A 15,990-nucleotide genomic window follows, 5' to 3' on the forward strand; every position below is an offset into this window, starting at 1 on the left:
CATGTAGACCTGAAATAAGTATTTCTTCATTCACCCATTCATTCTTTTAGTTTAACAAACCTTTGCCGAGCGCTCACTCCTCATAGCCAAATCATGCTTTTCCTCAAAGACCAGCACGTATTATATTCTTCACATTATCTCTTTCTAATTCCTCACCTGTAAGTAATAAGTGCTCCTCATAAATCAGCTATCTATTGTCTATATTTTATCTATATTTTGCCACCGAAATTTTTTTTCTCCCTAAATTCCCAAAGAAGATTTTTTCTCCCTAAATTCCCAAAGAAGTATTTTTCTTGAGGACAAATACAAAGAAAAAGATAAATAATTTCTCCTATTTTTTAAAACTGGGATCAAATCAGATTTACTGATATCTTACCCACACCAAATTCTTGGTCTCAGTGCAATATTTCATATGCGAAAATGATGAAGTGATGATTTAATTGACTCAATTTTCTTTTCTCATAGAGGATTTTTGAAGCCATCAGCATTTGGCAGCCAGGACCATTCCATTTACCCTCCAGTTCTGGAAAATATATTTGAAAACCTAGCAGCATGCAAAGCCAGGGTTGTTAAAATCATCATTTCCCTAAAGGATGTCAGAAGTCCTAAGGGAAAATATTTACAAGGAAAATCTGTCTTCTCTTTGGAATTTACAGGTTTTATTTGTATATTTTTCTCTTCTTACATGTTTCACCCTTGCCCCATCCCATGTGGCAAGAAGACAGACCTGCTTGTCTTTCCACCAATGAATCTGTCATCAGGTAGCTGGCTGAAGTCTATGCCTATTTAAGTAAATGTCTTTCAGTTAGTCAGTTTGCTAACAGATTCTTATCATTATCATTAGTTTATTTTTATCTTCAAAAATTGCTCAAGAATGACTTAGTAGTTCCAGTTTAACCAAACTCCTTTCAGAAAACAGCTATCGGGAGAGTGCTATAGTTTTTAATCATCTTCCATAATTTGAAAAACTTGGGGATAGAATAAATGCCACCAGTTTTGAGTTAAGTGTTCTGCATACCCACATCACTCTCTTTTGTACTTAATTCACCACCCGATTATTGTTTATCTACTTTTTGTAGCTCTCACAATGCTGTCATCTCTTACTATGTTGATATTGATACATTGTGATGGACACACTCATGTCCTGTGTGCCTATCACGTATAATTGGTGGCTAGCCTACACTGACACATTAAGCAAAACTCTCCAGTGTTTGATGAGTGGACAACTACATGAACAGCCTTTCATCCAGTTACTGAAAACCCAAGATGTGCCAAGGAGGGTTAATCACCAGCAATGTAATAGCCAATCAGAGCCACATAGAGACAGAGCTCTTTGTGAGTTGAGTATACCTTCAAATTAAGAGAGAATATTGTTCTATTTTTTCTACAAATGCATCCTTTTTTTTTTTTTTGGCTGTACGCGGGCCTCTCACCGTTGTGGCCTCTCCCGTTGCGGAGCACAGGCTCCGGACGTGCAGGCTCAGAGAGGTCTTAGCCTAAACTTTCTTTTCGGTAACGTTAGTCATTCTCTGACACCTCAAGGGAGACTTCTGGACAATACCACAGAGGTTAAGATGCCTTCCCAGTTGTTCAGTCTTACCCTGTCCTAATGTTTAAAACTAAAAATAACAGTAACATACCAATAAACCACACATTAATTTCACTTGATCCGTGGCAGATATGACTTGCTTACGTTCTATCACTGAGATAGTACTCTCTCCTTACCCAGCAGCCATCCAAGTCTTTTGTGTTCTCTTGTTAGGACTTAGACAATACAACAATACACAGACAGCCTGAGGGACTTTGTGCAATTAAGCACACACATATTTTTTGGTAAATACTTTGAGTTCCCTGGTTTTTTTTCTTCTCAAAAACTCAAGGACTTTTTGTTTTAAATAGTCTCTAATATGAAGTAGCTCGTTTAAAAGTTTTGCTCCTTCACTCTAGTGTTTTTGTCACCCTGAGAGATGGTTTTTCTTTAGATAAGAAATCTTCCTGAAAGCTTAACTGATAGAATCTGTCGTTCCACTGAGTTCATACGGGTAACCTCATTTGACGGTGGCAAGGCACCATCAGTGTTTAACGTTCAGTTGTAAACATCAGATTAAAACTTAGAGCGTTTAGCAAAAACGGGAGTCTATTATTCAGGCTCAGGACAGTAAGTAATTGAAGGAAAGGATACAAGCAGCTGGCAAAAGAGAGTGCTTTAAAAAGACATATGTTTCCTTTCCAGCTTACTCCACAGAGAAAACGTTACTCTTTAAATATATCATTTGTCATCTAATCCTTACCAAATAGCATTTTGAAAGCTACAAATATTTACTTATAACCATGACTACACTTTAGACTAACATTCTGTAAATGCAAAGATAAGTTAATTTTCTTCATTTAGCATGAACACCTAATGTGTGAATTACTATGTGTTCTTTTTTTTTTTTTTTTTTTTTTGCGGTACGCAGGCCTCTCACTGTTGTGGCCTCTCCCGTTGCGAAGCACAGGCTCCGGACGCGCAGGCTCAGCGGCCATGGCTCACGGGCCCAGCCGCTCCGCGGCATGTGGAATCTTCCCGGACCGGGGCACGAACCCGTGTCCCCTGCATCGGCAGGCGGACTCTCAACCACTGCGCCACCAGGGAAGCCCTATGTGTTCTTTAAAGCTAAAAAATTCTAAATTTTCTCCCTTGCCATGCAGGAAAGAACTTAATTAGTAGAAATTTCCTTTACTACGGAGGTTTATCTTTTGAGTAAATTGCACCTTTTCTGTATCCAAAAGAACTTTGAGTTACCTTGTGAAAGCAATTATTTGTATAATTAGATTTTTGAAATGGGAGCAAAAACAAAAATAACTCAAAGAAAAAAATGGAAATATACTAGCTTCACTTTGATATACTATAAACCAGCATGATACAGTTACAGTAAATGAAAATACAGTTTAGTTCTGAGTTTCCTTGTAGTCAAGACAAAAAGGACAACACAGTCTATCATGTAGTCCTCAATGTCTGGTGAAATTAATTTGATACATTAATCAGGAAAATCAACCAATTATTTACTATAACTGAATTATGAAAAGGGCTCAATATATGGGGCTTTTTGCAAATTATATTAACAAAATGAAGGACGGTAACATCGCCAGAAATTATGGCATAAGAAGGAAAAGTTATTTTTCATATAGCTATTTTTGGACTCTAAAAATCTGACTCCATTATATGGAAATGTTTAGGAATTTCCTAAGATTGAATTCTCATGAAAAAGCCTGGTCATTACATTTGGAACACTGTAATTTGTAGGATTTAGTTTAATTCAGTAGTTCAAACAAACTGCTTCCAAATTTTGTTTCAAAATTGGATGGGTCTTTATTTTAACAGTATTCTCTTTTTTTTTTTTTTGGCCGTGCCATGGCTTGCGGGCTCTTAATTCCCCAAACAGAGATTGAACCTGGGCCCTTGGCAGTGAAAGCACGGAGTCCTAACCACTGGACTGCCAGGAAATTCCCAACAGTATTCTTTTAATACGTTGCTCAGTTATTTGAAGTTTATTTATTTATTTAACGATGTGGTTCTGTGAAGGAAAATTAACTTTAGGTTGACAAAAATTTGAGGTAAATTTGGAGACATTAGCAAGAGCTGAAGTATCTACAAAAATGTTGGGTATCACCATTAATAAAACAAAATCCTCCCGCTTCATAAAAGAAAGTTTTTAGCCCATGAATTTTTAGTGTTCAGGATGATGTACATGCTGTAATCTGATGACTTCCTTCCCCCTGCATCTAGTGTGATTATGCTACTAATCAGAGCTTAAACATTCTGCTGTGGCTTAGAAACAGGATGTCTTCACTGTCTATTTACATGTTTGGCAGTTGGTAAGAAACTTCATATGGGGTTAAAAATTCTCTAAAGTTGCTATATTGTGAAATTTAAGTTAAGAGCCAAGGCAAAAATATAGCACTGCATCAAACTAAAATGCATGATATTGGATGAATTCCCAAAGTTAGGGTGGGGAAAGTAGAGAAAGAATTCCTTTCCTTATTGAAAAAGTCGTTTGAGTACAAGAATGGAAATTACTTATTTCAGGCTTGATGTTTTATACTGGTTGTATAAAAGGCTTCAGAAAACGGAATGTGATCTTAAATATTCTCTTACAAAAGGACGCAGTGTTCTTTTAACATCTTTATTGGAGTATAATTGCTTTACAATGGTGTGTTAGTTTCTGCTTTATGACAAAGTGAATCAGTTATACATATACATATGTTCCCATATGGACGCAGTGTTCTTTACATGTTTTAATGTGTTTTAGAATTAGTCCCTTTCCTTTCTTGCACATGTCTTACAAGCTGTTCTAAACTCATACTCAAAATATTTGAGCTTCATATTTATGCTAATTCACAAGAGAGGGAACTTGTATATCTTTCCTAAAATAAGTTTGGAAATTTTAGAATTGTTTCCTTTGGGGCTATGCGTCCGCCTTCGGAATTGAGAAACTTTGCTATGGCAAGGATGGGCAAAAATGGAAAGGAAGAGAAAGTAATGGAAGAGGGAGGGGTGAAAAAGAGGGGGCAAACCTATGCTGTCCCATTTTTATTTTGTGATGTGAAAGCATTACCTCTGAGCTGGATTACTGCAGTGTTCTCCTGCCTGCTACCAAAGATCTGTTCTCCACATAGCAGTCTGAATTATCATTTGAAAATACGTATCAGGTATTTAAAATTCTTTAATCGTTTCCTCTTGCACTTAGAATAATGTTCAAACTCTTTACTGTAGCGTACAAGTGATCTGTTATCCAGCTTCTCAAATCTCTCTTCTTAGTTTCTACTCGGCTTTTAAAACATGTCAAGCTTTTTCCATTTCAGGGCCTTTTTGCTTGACTCTCTTTTGCCTGGAACACTCTTCCTCCTCTTCTGTTCATGACTGGCTTTTCAACGTTTAAGTCTCAGCTCAAAAATCACATTGCAGAGACCTTACTTGACTAATTTATCTAAAGGAGTCCTGCTTTCACCCAGCCCAGCCAGCTCTTACTGAATTGTTTGTTCGTTTATTTCTTCATAGCACTTAGTGCAATCTAAACTTATTTTCATTAATGATTGGTTTACTTGAGGTTTGTCCCCTTGGATGAGACTGTTAACATCTGGAAAGCAGGGTTTTTGTCTGTTTTGGCCATGTGGTTATTCTCATCGACTTTCAGACTTTCACAGTGCCTGGCATGGATTTAATGCAAAATAAATATTTGTTGAATAAATGAATGAGTGAAATAAAGAATTTGGTATGGCTGGAGTACTGAGCCTGTGTTTTCTTGAATGGGGGTTGGTAAATTATAAAACTTCTAGAAGTTTTTCTAGAACTTTCCTGGGAAAAGTTTGCATAGTGGTAAATAGGAAGTTATGCTAGAAAGATAGGCCAGGGGCCAAATCCTACAGTTTCCTGAATGTCGTGGTACATAGTTTCTGGAATCACCTCTGTGGTCAATGGATAGCTATTGACAGTTTTTAAGCATTTTTGAAATGCTCCTTGATTATTCATTATGGAAAACCATTTGTGTGTCAGTAGAGTCTGGTTCACTCACCAGTTGACTGAGTAACTTCCAAACATCAGCAGGGTGTTGATTTAATCAGCCTTTTTTCATGCAGCATGGCTGGCAGGAGAAAATTTTTGCCTTAGTTCTTCACAGCCTGAGATGAAGTGAACCAGTGCTTGTTGAAGGCATTTCTTACCAGTTGTTTCTCATATCTCAGTAGAGCAGCAGGCTCCCCCAAAGCATGATACCATCTTGTTGAATCATTCCCCTTTCCTCAGTTGTTCTTTATTTCACAATTTACTTTTCTAATGCATAGAGTTACCGTCACATTAGAGTTACCTTCTCCTGTGGTATGTTTTAATTTGGTCTGGTCTTAAAGGAAATCCAGTTTGAAGCCTTTAAAGGCAGTTAGCTTCTTGTTTGTTGCAATGGAGTAGCAGGTAGATCCTTCCTTAGCTGAAGTCTAGTACTTATACGGCCTTATAATAATCTCCAGCTAATAGTACAGGCTTGTATGTGGCACACGCATGTTCACCTGGACTTTGCCTACCACTTCAGATGTGTGTATCTAATATCAAAAATGAACTACAAAGATATCAGGCTTCCAGTTAAAATGATGGCCTGTTTTATATATAATCTCTGGCAGCCAATCCTAGTTTCCTGAACTGGTTCACAATAATTTAAAAGCCAGTTCATGAATAAGTTTTATGGATTAACCTTAAGTCATGGAATCTTCTTTATATTTATATTGGGGAACATGGTATTATGTTTAATACGGGGTTATAAATGGGGAAAGCACCAAATAAGCAAAAAACCAATGTGGTCAAATTTAAGAGAAGGAACCAATTTATCAGTGTTGGCTAACAGTTTTCAAGAGCTACTGAATCACATTCATCAGTGATAATCAGTATTGGAAGCTCTCAGTGTGGATGATGACTTCAGAGATGTTGTTATTAAACTTACATCCTTCTAGTCCATTATAGCTTATGAAGCACACTCACATGTAATATACCTTTTGATTTGTGTGAAAATGTTTTGCCGCTTAGAATTTATGTTTTCTCTTTTCCTAGACATATCATAGACATCGTCTATATGTAAAGTAGATGGAAAACAAAATAATAAATAAGTCATGTGGTCCCTATCCTCGGAAAGTTCTACTAGGAGAAACAAATGTACTTAGGTAGGTGCCACGTATGGCAGAGTATGATAAGTGCCAGTAGAAGAACAGGGATACGATGATATTGCAATGCTTGACTGCAGCTTTAGGGTTGAGAAAAAATTTCTTAGAGAAGGCAGGATTTAAGCTTGGCCTTATAGGATATGTTAGATTTCAACAAGAAAATCCAAGTGTCAGAGGATCTCTAGGTCAGTGGAACAGTCTGAGCAAAACATGAAGGTAGGAAAGTGCAAAATTTATCTATTTTCATTCAATGTTAATGGCTGGTGTTATAAAACTAGAGCGTGTCAGTACTAACCTGTTGTGTTCAGAACTTATAGTTTGGCCCTTAACTGGAGGCAGTTTCCACCAACCACAAGTACCTCACTATATCCTCATGAATTATGTGTCTATGGGAGTTGTAGACTATACATACCCAGCATTAATGAGAGTATATTCACATCCTTGAAATGAATAGATCTTATATAAATATATCCAGTTGTTGTTTCTTTTTAGGGTTTTAGTGATTTCTGAAGCACATTTATATATAATACACAATTAAATCATTCCAAAATCCTATGTAGTAGGTGGTGGTATGACAGTTTCTTAGTGGAGAACCAAGACACAAGCGTTTAAATGACTTTTTCCAGGTTCACTTGGTCAGTAAGTGTAGACACATACCCGATTTAGGACCTATTCATTTTCCTCTATAGCTATATGCTTGTCACTATGTAGTCATCCATACAGCTCATATTTGTCTGTGTTGGTGTATGAGAAATTGAGGAAATTTAAGAAAGAAACCAGGAATTCAAAATGAATGATTTTGACAGCAAAAATAATTCTGAAACCACAGAATCGAGAACAAAGGTGAAAGTGGCAAGGAAAGCTGATTTCAGGCAAGATTTGATGGAAGGAAGGCCAGCAGCGAAGAATATGCAAATTAAAAAGAAAAGGAGAAGGCTTTACTGTTATTAGACAAAGTTAAGGATATCAGATCTTAAAACAGGGCAGTTTATGTTTTCTGTAGTAAGGGATACGATTCTTTATATATCATGAGAAGGCAGTGACTGGGAACTCAGGAACTTACTACTACTTTCTATTTCTTACTAATACTTGAGTGGCCAGACGATCAAAAGCCTACTCAGGTGAATCTTATATGCCTTCCATGATTTTATATTTATTTGTTCAGTAACAGTGAGTTTCATTTCTTTATACTTCAAAATAGACCAAGCATAATTTGGATTTCACCATGAAAATGACTAGTACTAGTGAGAATATTCACTTTTCTGAAATGAGGCAAAGGGTTCTGTCTATAGACATTCTCCATGAATAAAGCATAGGGCAAAATGTATTAAATCAAGTAAATTTAATTACATTTTTTTACCAAAAAATGCATCATTGCACGTTACATGGAGAGCAGCTTATTAAGTGGTTTAAGAGATTTATAGTGTCTTTGTAGTTTATTAAAAATCCTTCCTTTTATATTAATGAGAATCCAACTTGTAAGTTTGGAATCAATTTCTCAATCAAAGAAATGTGGTATAACATTTTGTGTGCTGTATTTAGCATCTCTTCTGGATTGGAAAAATTCATTCCTTTTAACCTTGTGTTCTTCACATTCTAAAGCCTGAAAACAGATTTGGAGGAGTGGGAGGTATCCCTAATCTCATCCTTCAGAAAGTCACAGTTTATTCTTCCATTGTCAGGATTAAAGGCAAAAGGAACAAAAAGAAAAGAAGAGAAAATAAAAGACAAAAATATTGAAAATGTGAATTAGAGGTGGCCCAGCATTGGCAGATTTTAATTTTGATCAATCGTAAGACAAACAGAAGCATGTAGATTCAATTTCCCAGAAAACACATATGGCTTAGAAAAGAGGGAGAAGAAAACGAACTTGGAACAAAGCACATTCATCCATTTTCACCAATGCCAAAATACCCACATATCATTTTAGGAGCACTGTTTATTAACCTCTTGCCCTTTAGTGTGGAGGCTGGGTAGAGTGAATGTGAACTAGAACTCAGCCCTGACACTTTCTGTGAGACCTTGGACTGAACCCAGTTTAGAAATATTTGCCTTCATTTGATCCTCTTTTTTTCTCTTTATAGCTTAACCAGCTGGAAAAGGCAGTGGAAGCAGCACACACATTTTTCATGGCCAACCCTGAGCACATGGAAATGCAGCAAAACATCAAGAATTACAGAACGATGGCGGGTGTTGAAGACCTCCAGCTGGTAGATCGGGATGCCAAACCACACCTGGTGAGCTCTGGGGACCCTGTCCTAACCATGAGGAACTTAGTGCTCCTAACTTTCAATGGACTCAAAGCAAATTCCTATGAATGGATATCTCACATTGATTTCCAACGTCCAATACAGTATCATTTTTACACTTTCAGAGTTCCCAAGATGAAGTATTGTAATTCAGGGTTGAAAAATTGAAAGAAAAAGAAAATTAACTTAGAAAATCAGTATGATATGGTGAAAAGTAAGATGTGACGTAAATGTCTGTAACCCTCTCTGAGCCTCAGCACCCACTCCAGCGCTTCAATTTTACCCACTGGAGTTGAAGCCCATGTGAATTGCTCAGGGTCACACCATGGTTTCCCAGCAACTAGTCCAGTGGCTTTTTCCACGGTACCTGTCCTTTTCAAATTTTGATTTTTTTAAGCTACATAATTGTTCCTTTAAATGAAATCTTACTTGAAATTCACAGTGTGTTGAAAGGGCATCTTTTTCAATTGGATACATCACCATTCTCAATGTGTGGCCTCCAAGAGGACTGAAGAAAAGGCTAAGAGAGGAAGATTTTAGATGAAAGTCTTTTTTCCTTTTATTTTTTAAAAGAATGAACTATGTTCCCTGGAGCCACATTATTATGATGGTTTCCCTGCTCTTGTACATTGGATGTCTTAAGCTGAGTGCAGTTTAGGGGATCCTTTCTAATTACAGGAAGGTACTTCTTTCCTTCAACGCTGTGATCTGATCTGTGACAAATCTGTACTATACATTATGTAAATGGCTAACAAGTCAACTGCAAACCAACTGAATGCACAAATCTTAGTGCTGGTGCTGAAATCTATTCAAAATAGTCATCATGATCTCAAAGTTTGTTTCAAAATTTGCAAGCATCAAGTGTCAATCAAAACTGAAGATGAAACATTAATGAATGTTGAATTCTCATGTTTTAGGTGTACTTCCTTTTTAGATTTTTTGGTTCTCTGATAATTTTACCATACTGTTTCATTTAAATTTCTTACACACTAACTTTGCTTATGCCATTGCAATAAAATTGCAGTATACACACACACACACACACAAAAAAATTTGAACCAGGCCTGGAATTGAGTGTCACGTCCACCCACATCCATCTTCCTGCACTTTGTTGCATGGCCCTACCTGCATTTAAAAGGGTTAGAAAATATAGTGTTGAGTGAGCTCGGGAAGAAAATGAAATTGATTGATGCCACAGCAGTAGGCTTGCTCAGTCAGTCCCTTCTCATTTACAATTAGTTGAAGCCAGGGGAGTTTCCCTTTATCTCCCAGTGCGATCCTTCTTTATCTTCCACAGCGCAAGAGTCCCACACCCACCTACCTAAGTGATCCAGAGTCTGCCTGCATTTTGCCATTCAAGTGCCCCTTGGGTGCTCTTTGAAAAAAATTTTTCTGTGTTTCTTTGCAGGAGAGTTACAGTGAAGGAGTTAAACATTATGAGGCAGATGACTTTGAACTAGCTATCAAGTACTTTGAACAAGCTTTAAGAGAATATTTCAATGAAGATACAGAGTGCAGAGCCCTGTGTGAGGGGCCTCAGAGATTTGAGGAATATGAGTACTTAGGGTATAAAGCTGGTCTCTATGAAGCCATTGCAGGTAAAGTTTATTTTTTCCCTTGATTTCCTGATTATAGAAATACTACATGCCATCTGTAAAACTATTCCAATAATGTAGACGTATATATTGTAAAAAGTATAATTGTAAAAAAATTCTCCTATACGTATCCCATCCTCTCTCCCGTGGATTACTTTCCCTAGCTTAAATTTTGGTGACTATGCTTCCAAGCTTTTTCAGATACACACACAAATATTTAGGTACTTATTTATAATTATTATTTCATTTTATAAAAATAAGACAACACTGTAAATATTGATTTTCAGTATATGTTTTGTTTTTGTTTCATTTTATGCTTAACAATATATTGTGGACTTCTCATGTAAGTACATGTAGATCTACCTTATTGCATTATATGGGGAAAGTGTAATTTATTTGACCAGTCCTTTACTGATGAATACTAAGCAAGTTGCAGTTTTTTATTATGATTAATAATGTAGTAGTGAATATCTTTGTATAGTCTTCTTCTATTACTTAAATGAATATTTTGTTACATACGGGAATTTAATATACCGCTATTTAAAATAGTAGGTAAAGTTCATTATACATTAATTGGGGAGGTTGACTAGTTAACCATGTATGGTGGGGACTGAGTTCTCTGCTGCATATGAAAAAATACACGAAATAAATTCTATTATATTAATAATATGAGTAAAAATAGAACTGTTAGAAGAAAATGCAAGGGAATATTTGTATAACAGTAGGAAAGCTCTTCTTAGCATGATGAAAGACAAGAAATTTTAAGAAAAAGATAGATTTTACATAAGATTTATAAATATAAAAGCTACTTTAATCAAATTGATTTATAATAGCAAGTGGAAAAAGTTGCAAAATGTTTACAGGAAAACAGTTAATATCATTAATACTTAAACACAGACTGTGAATTATTAGTAGTACTGGTAATTCATTTCTTATTTATTGGTAGTAATAAAAATAAGCAAAATTTATTTAACAGTTAAAATATACAGAGCATTTTATATAGCTATATCTCTTTTAATCCTATAAACAACTCCTTGTAGGTATTGTTATTCACCCTCTTCTCCCCTTTTAAATGAGGAATTTAGACCTCAGAAAGATTAAGTAATGGGATTAAGGTGAAACTGGGAATCAAACCTAGGTTTTTCTCACTCTAGAGCCCATACTTTGAAGATCTACACAGTTAAAAAATGGGCAAAGGTTATTTATTCAATAATAAATGTTTAACACATATTTGTTGAGTGCATATTGTATTCCAAGTTACAAAACATGAAAAACAATGTTCAACTTCTCATATACTCATAGAAATGCAGATTAATAAAGTCAGTTTTCTTTCCCCAACTTCCAATGTTTTCTGTCTTCATAAAAAGCATCACTCACCTAGTAGCTCAAACCAAATCCCTAGAAGTTATCTTTCAATCCAACATTTCCTTCAATTCTTATTCCCCTCCGACTTGTTACCCAACTTTGAAAGATGCTACTTCCTAATAGCATTTGAGATTTCCTGGTTCCCTCCACTCCTTTTGCTACCACCCTGGTTCAAATCAACACTATATTTTAACTAATTCACTGTGATAGTTTCCTTGCTGGTCCTCACGTTCTGATCAGGTTTCACTCTGTAGGCAGACAGAACAGTTTTCCAAAAAACAGAAAGTCTGCTCACAGATATGCTGAATCACCCCCTGCCACGCCACTGGCTTCCATTGCACTTGAAATAAAACCCAAAATCTTTAACAAGGACTTTCATGACTGCGTACTAGTGTTCATCTGTACTTATTTTAATTCCTAAGGTACGCCAGGCTCATTTCCACTTACAGACTTGAAAATGTTGTCTTCTCTCACTTGGCTATTGCCCTATCTTGTTAAGTGCTTAATCCTCAGTGCCTACTTATGGTGACTGGCAAATAGCAGGTGCTTAGTGAATATCTGTTAAATGAATGGGTGGAAGGAAGAAAGGATGAGGGAAGGAAGGAAGGAAGGAGACGACCTATCCATCAATCACATTGCAGAGATTAAAAGGTTAATAATACTATACATTTGTGAAAATATAGGTCTTAAATTGTTGAGGTTTTTTTTTTGAATTTTATTTTATTTATTTTTTTATACAGCAGGTTCTTATTAGTTATCCATTTTATACATATTAGTGTATATATGTAAATCTCAGTCTCCCAATTCAACACACCACCACCCCCTTCTGCCATGTTCCCCCCTTGGTGCCCATACATTTGTTCTCTACATCTGTGTCTCAATTTCTGCCCTGCAAACCGGTTCACCTGTACCATTTTTCTAAGTTCCACATATATGCGTTAATATACAATATTTGTTTTTCTCTTTCTGACTTACTTCACTCTGAATGACAGTCTCTAGATCCATCCACGTCTCTACAAATAAACTAATTTCATTCCCTTTTATGGCTGTGTAATGTTCCATTGTATATATGTACCACATCTTCTTTATCCATTTGTCTATTGATGGGCATTTAGGCTGCTTCCATGTCCTGGCTATTGTAAATAGTGCTGCATTGAACATTGGGATGCATGTGTCTTTTTGAATTATGGTTTTCTCTTGGTATATGTCCAGTAGTGAGATTGCTGGGTCATATGGTAATTCTATTTATAGTTTTTTAAGGAACCTCCCTACTGTTCTCCAAAGTGGCTGTATGAATTTATATTCCCACCAACAGTGCAAGAGGGTTCCCTTTTCTCCACACCCTCTCCAGCATCTGTTGTTTTTAGATTTTCTGGTGATGCCCATTCTAACTGGTGTGAGGTGATACCTCATTGTAGTTTTGATTTGCACTTCTCTAATAATTAGTGATGTTGAGCAACTTTTCCTGTGCTTCTTGGCCATCTGTATGTCTTCTTTGGAGAAATGTTTATTTAGGTCTTCTGCCAATTTTTGGATTGGGTTGTGTGTTTTTTTAATATTGAGCTGCATGAGCTGTTTATATATTTTGGAGATTAATCCTTTATCCGTTGATTTGTTTGCAAATATTTTCTCCCATTCTGAGGGTTGTCTTTTCATTGTGTTTGTGTTTGTAGTTTCCTTTGCTGAGCAAAAGCTTTGAAGTTTCATTAGGTCCCATTTGTTTATTTTTGTTTTTATTTCCATTACTCTAAGAAGTGGATCAAAAAAGATCTTGCTGTGATTTATGTCAAAGAGTGTTCTTCCTATGTTTTCCTCTAAGAGTTTTATAGTGTCCAGTCTTACATTTAGGTCTCTAATCCATTTTGAGTTTATTTTTGTGAATGGTGTTAGGGAGTGTTCTAATTTCATTCTTTTACATGTAGCTGTCCAGTTTTCCCAGCACCACTTATTGAAGAGACTGTCTTTTCTCCATTGTACATCCTTCCCTCTTTTGTCATAGATTAGTTGACCATGGGTGCATGGGTTTATCTCTGGGCTTTCTATCCTGTTCCATTGGTCTATATTTCTGTTTTTGTGCCAGTACCATATTGTCTTGATTACTGTAGCTTTGTAGTGTTTTCTGAAGTCAGGGAGTCTGATTCCTCCAGCTCATTTTTTTTCCCCTCAAGACCACTTTGGCTATTCGGGGTCTTTTGTGTCTCCATACAAATTTTAAGATTTTTTGTTCTAGTTCTGTAAAAAATGCCATTGGTAATTTGATAGGGATTACACTGACTCTGTAGATTGCTTTGGGTAGTATAGTCATTTTCACAATATTGATTCTCCAATCCAAGAACATGATATATCTCTCCATCTGTTTGTATCATCTTTAATTTCTTTCATCAGTGTCTTACAGTTTCCTGCCTACAGGTCTTTTGTCTCCCTAGGTAGGTTTATTCCTAGGTATTTTATTCTTTTGGTTGCAATGGTAAATGGGAGTGTTTCCTTAATTTCTCTTTCAGATTTTTCATCATTAGTGTGTAGGAATGCAAGAGATTTCTGTGCATTAATTTTGTATCCTGCAATGTTACCAAATACATTGATTAGCTCTAGTAGTTTTCTGGTGGCATCTTTAGGATTCTCTATGTATAGTATCATGTCATCTGCAGGCAGTGACAGTTTTACTTCTTCTTTTCCAATTTGTGTTCAGTTTGTTTCTTTTTCTTCTCTGATTGCCGTGGCTAAGACTTCCAAAACTATATTGAATAAGAGTGGTGAGAGTGGACATCCTTGCCTTGTTCCTGATCTTAGGGGACATGCTTTTAATTTTTCACCATTGAGAATGATGTTTGCTGTGGGTTTGTCATATATGGCCTTTATTATGTTCAGGTAGGTTCCCTGTATGTCCACTTTCTGGAGAGTTTTTATCATAAATGGGTGTTGAATTTTGTCAGAAGCTTTTTCTGCATCTATTGAGATGATCGTACGGTTTTTCTTTTTCAATTTGTTAATATGGTGTATCACATTGATTGATTTGCATATACTAAAGAATCCTTGCATCCCTGGGATAAATCCCACTTGATCATGGTGTATGATGCTTTTAATGTGCTGTTGGATTCTGTTTGATAGTATTTTGTTGAGGATTTTTGCATCTGTATTCATCAGTGATATTGGTCTGTAATTTTCTTTTTTTATAGTATCTTTGCCTGGTTTTGGTATCAGGGTGATGGTGGCCTCATAGAATGTGATTGAGAGTGCCCCTTCCTCTGCAATTTTTTGGAAGAGTTTGAGAAGGATGGGTGTTAGCTCTTCTCTAAATGTTTGATAGAATTCTGGTCCTGGACTTTTGTTTGTTGGAAGATTTTTGATCACAGTTTCATTTTCATAACTTGTGATTGTTCAGTTCATATTTTCTATTTCTTCCTGGTTCAGTCTTGGAAGGTTATACCTTTCTAAGAATTTTTCCATTTCTTCCAGGTTGTCCATTTTATTGGCGTAGAGTTGCTTGTAGTAGTCTCTTAGGATGCTTTGTATTTCTGCGGTGTCTGTTGTAACTTCTCCTCTTTCATTTGTAATTTTATTGATTTGAGTTCTCTCCCTACTTTTCTTGATGAGTCTGGCTAGTGGCTTATCAATTTTGTTTATCTTCTCAAAGATCCAGCTTTTAGTTTTATTGATCTTTGCTACTGTTTTCTTTGTTTCTATTTCATTTATTTCTGCTCTGATCTTTATGATTTCTTTCCTTCTACTAACTTTGGGTTTTGTTTGTTCTTCTTTCTCTAGTTCCCTTAGGTGTAAGGTTAGATTGGTTATTTGAGATGTTTGTTGTTTCTTGAGGTAGGATTGTATTGCGATAAACTTCCCTCTTAGAACTGCTTTTGCTGCGGCCCGTAGGTTTTGGATCATCGTGTTTTCATTGTCATTTGTCTCTAGGTATTTTTTGATTTCCTCTTTGATTTCTTCAGTGATCTCTTGGTTATTAAGTAACGTATTGTTTATCCTCCATGTGTTTGTGTTTTTTACATTTTTTCCCCTTTAATTAATTTCTAATATCATAGCATTGTGGTCAGAAAAGATGTTTGATATGATTTCAATTTTCTTAAATTTACTGAGGT

The 15,990-nt window shown here is 36.1% G+C and overlaps 1 protein-coding gene across 1 annotated transcript in view; it reads left to right on the top strand.

The window, feature by feature from the left end:
* Nucleotides 1-15,990, top strand: part of P3H2 (prolyl 3-hydroxylase 2) — a 146,481-nt gene that overhangs the window by 95,282 nt on the left and 35,209 nt on the right. The window contains exons 2-3 of the mRNA XM_060010947.1: nt 8,772-8,924; nt 10,345-10,534. Of these exons, the coding sequence (XP_059866930.1) occupies nt 8,772-8,924; nt 10,345-10,534 (343 nt within the window). The remainder of the gene's footprint in view (nt 1-8,771; nt 8,925-10,344; nt 10,535-15,990) is intronic.

This window comes from Delphinus delphis, chromosome 4 (genome assembly GCF_949987515.2).
Source record: "Delphinus delphis chromosome 4, mDelDel1.2, whole genome shotgun sequence".
In the NCBI taxonomy this organism is placed as follows: Eukaryota; Metazoa; Chordata; class Mammalia; order Artiodactyla; family Delphinidae; genus Delphinus; species Delphinus delphis.